Source organism: Scyliorhinus torazame, chromosome 5 (genome assembly GCF_047496885.1).
Source record: "Scyliorhinus torazame isolate Kashiwa2021f chromosome 5, sScyTor2.1, whole genome shotgun sequence".
Taxonomy (NCBI): domain Eukaryota; kingdom Metazoa; phylum Chordata; class Chondrichthyes; order Carcharhiniformes; family Scyliorhinidae; genus Scyliorhinus; species Scyliorhinus torazame.
The window spans coordinates 145,469,506-145,472,617 of record NC_092711.1 but is presented as its reverse complement, the minus strand read 5'-3'; the positions used below and the strand labels follow the sequence as shown (position 1 = coordinate 145,472,617).

At 46.9% G+C, this 3,112-nt stretch overlaps 1 protein-coding gene across 1 annotated transcript; it reads left to right on the top strand.

Moving 5' to 3' along the window:
* Positions 1–848: 848 nt before the first annotated feature.
* Positions 849–2,163, top strand: LOC140417954 (uncharacterized; the record flags this gene model as incomplete). The annotated part of the gene is made up of 1 exon (XM_072501385.1): positions 849–2,163. A coding segment is annotated over one exon (1,071 nt), but the record flags the coding sequence as incomplete, so codon positions are not given.
* Between the last annotated feature and the right edge of the window lie 949 nt (positions 2,164–3,112).

Sequence of the window (3,112 nt, the reverse complement as noted above, 5' to 3'; positions counted from 1 at the left end):
TGAAAAAATCTGCCCCAACCAATCCCGCGTCAATTTAAAGTGTTTCTCATAATCCAGATGAGTTTCCTGTACTAAACCTATGTTGACTTTCACCTTAAGAAAGCAGAGGATCTTTTTTCCTTCTGATAGGGTGATGGATGCCCCGTACATTCCCTGAGAAAATTTGCAGATTAACTGCCGCCATTAGTTAGGCGACAGAGAGACAGGAACAGATTTTCACACCACAATCGTGCGTGCGCCATTACCCCCTCCTCCAACCCACTTTACACCAGAGGCACCAAAGTCTCCCCAAACTGCTCCTTTCACAGATAAAAGCCCCATCGGTACCAGAGTAGGATAAAGTCAACAACACATAAACCCTCCCGTAATAACAAAAATACAAAAGAATCACCACCACAATAGATCCAAGGGGACATTCCTCAATAAGACTGAGGACCCGGAGGATTAACCCCACGGCCAGACTGTCGTTACCCTCAGGATACCTTCTCCAAAATGAGAAGAAGAAAAGTAACTTTTGTAAATTGTTTTTACAGGATATTAGAAGAGGAGGAATTACAGACAGAAATCTCAAACATCACGTCTCAATCTGACTGAGTCTCCCAATTCCTTGGAACTGAATATCACCGGACTTTGAATCTAGAAGGAGAAATGTTTGTCTTTTCTGTCGGCTTCAAAACATCAGTGTGACTGGAAAAGCCCCGAGCCCCACACACCCGGGTGAGAGTGTTCCAGAGCACTGACTGTGGAAAGAATTTGAACCAGTTGCACAGATTGAAAAAAAAAATCACACCATTCACATTGGGGAAAGACCGTACACGTGTTCTGTGTGTGGACGAGGCTTCAACTGATCGACAAACCTGGAGAGACACGAGGACACCCCCACCCTGGAGAAACGGTGGAAATGTGGGGACTGTGGGAAGGGATTCAGGGCTCCATCTGCACTGGAAGCTCATCGGCACATTCACACCGGGGAGAGGCCCTTCACCTGCTGTGTGTGTGGGAAGGGATTCGGTGATTCATCCAACCTGCGGATACATCAGCGAGTTCACACTGGGGAGAAGCCGTTCATCTGCTCTCAATGTGAGAAGGGATTCACTCAGTTAGCTAACCTGCAGTCACACCAGCGAGTTCACACTGGGGAGAGGCCGTTCACCTGCTCTGTGTGTGGGAAGGGATTCGGTCATTCATCTAACCTGCGGATACATCATCGAGTTCACACTGGGGAGAAGCCGTTCACCTGCTCTCAATGTGAGAAGGGATTCACTCAATCATCCGACCTGCGGATACATCGGCGAATTCACACTGGGGAGAGGCCGTTCACCTGCTCTCAGTGTGAGAAGGGATTCAGTCAGTTATCCGCCCTGCAATCACACCAGCGAGTTCACACTGGGGAGAGGCCGTTCATCTGCTCGGTGTGTGGGAAGGGATTCGGTGATTCATCCAACCTGCGGATACACCAGCGAGTTCACACTGGGGAGAAGCCGTTCACCTGCTCTGTGTGTGAGAAGGGATTCACTCAATTATGCATCCTGCGGATACATCAGCGGATTCACACTGGGGAGAGGCCGTTCATCTGCTCTCAGTGTGAGAAGGGATTCACTCAATCATCCGACCTGCAGAAACACCAGCGAGTTCACACTGGGGAGAAGCCGTTCTCCTGCTCTCAGTGTGAGAAGGGATTCACTCAATCATCCAGCCTGCTGACACACCAGCGAGTTCACACTGGGGAGAGGCCGTTCACCTGCTCTCAGTGTGAGAAGGGATTCACTACTTCATCGAGCCTGCTGACACACCAGCGAGTTCACACTGGGGAGAGGCCGTTCAGCTGCTCTCAGTGTGGGAAGGGATTCACTCGGTTATCCCACCTGCAAACACACCTGCGAGTTCACACAGGGGGGAAGGTATTAACCTGCTCTTAGTGAGAGAAGGGATTCAGATATCCAAACACCCTGCAGGAACACTAGTGAGTTCACACCTGGAAGAGGCCATTCACCTGCTCTGAGCAGGGGAGACATTTAATGAACCGTCCCAACTACGGAGACACTAGTGAGTTAATTCTGGGGCGACACCATTCATCTCTCAATGTGGGGAGGGGTTTGGTGATTCATCACACCTGTCGTGACTCCAACAAGTTCACAATAAATTACAGATGTTGGCTCCGTTGTTATTGTTTCTGCTCTCACTGACATCCAGGACCACATTTTGTTCATTCTGACATCTGGTGAATGGTGATGATTGGAGGGTTTCTTTCTGCTGGACTGGCCGGTCTAACACCTCTGCCTCCGGTGGGCTGACCATTTTTGAGGCTAGTTGCGATTACCTGGTTCCAAGTTTGATGAGGGGCACAGAATGAAAAGGTGTTTGCACGTTGGAAGATATTTAGTCCCCAAAGTAGCCATGTTGCCATTAAGATGGGCTATGGTGGTTACAGGGTTCTTTTGCCTAATTTATCCGGGTGTTTCTCGCAGAAGGAAACTGTCATGGTATGAGGGGCAAGTTGTCTGTGGTAGATTGGGAAATTACAATAAACATCACTGAAAGTGGCAATGCAGGTGGATAAGTGTAGAAGCCAAGTATTTCAAATACAACTAGTATAGGTAAAAGATAGCTGTTTAAGCATAAATGTTGAGCCCCACTTTTAATACCCATTTATACAGCATAATTCACTTATACTGAAGTCCATTGTTCTGGCAAATGCATATTTTCAAAGACAGTGTGACATTTAAAAAAAAGCACAGTTGCAAGATAATTTGACACTGTCTTGTGCTAATTGTCAAGGCCAAGGGATTGAATACACAGCAACATGAAGGCACCATTGTTCACAATGCAGATAACAGCTAGGTCAGAAAAGCTGATGTTGCACATTGAAGATGGACGGCTTGCCATCAAATCAAATGTGTTTGAGTCTAACCCAAACCAATTAGGATTATATTGGGGTGTAATTAGATGACTTAAGACAGATATGAAAGTGTATAACTGAAAAGTTTCTCCCGGCCATTTTAGGTTAGGTTGGGGTTTTGTTGTCTTTGTGAGTATTGTCTTTGTAGGTTAGGTTGGGGTTTTGTTGTCTTTGTGAGTATTGTCTTTGTAAGTTTTGTTTTCGTGTTTAGTT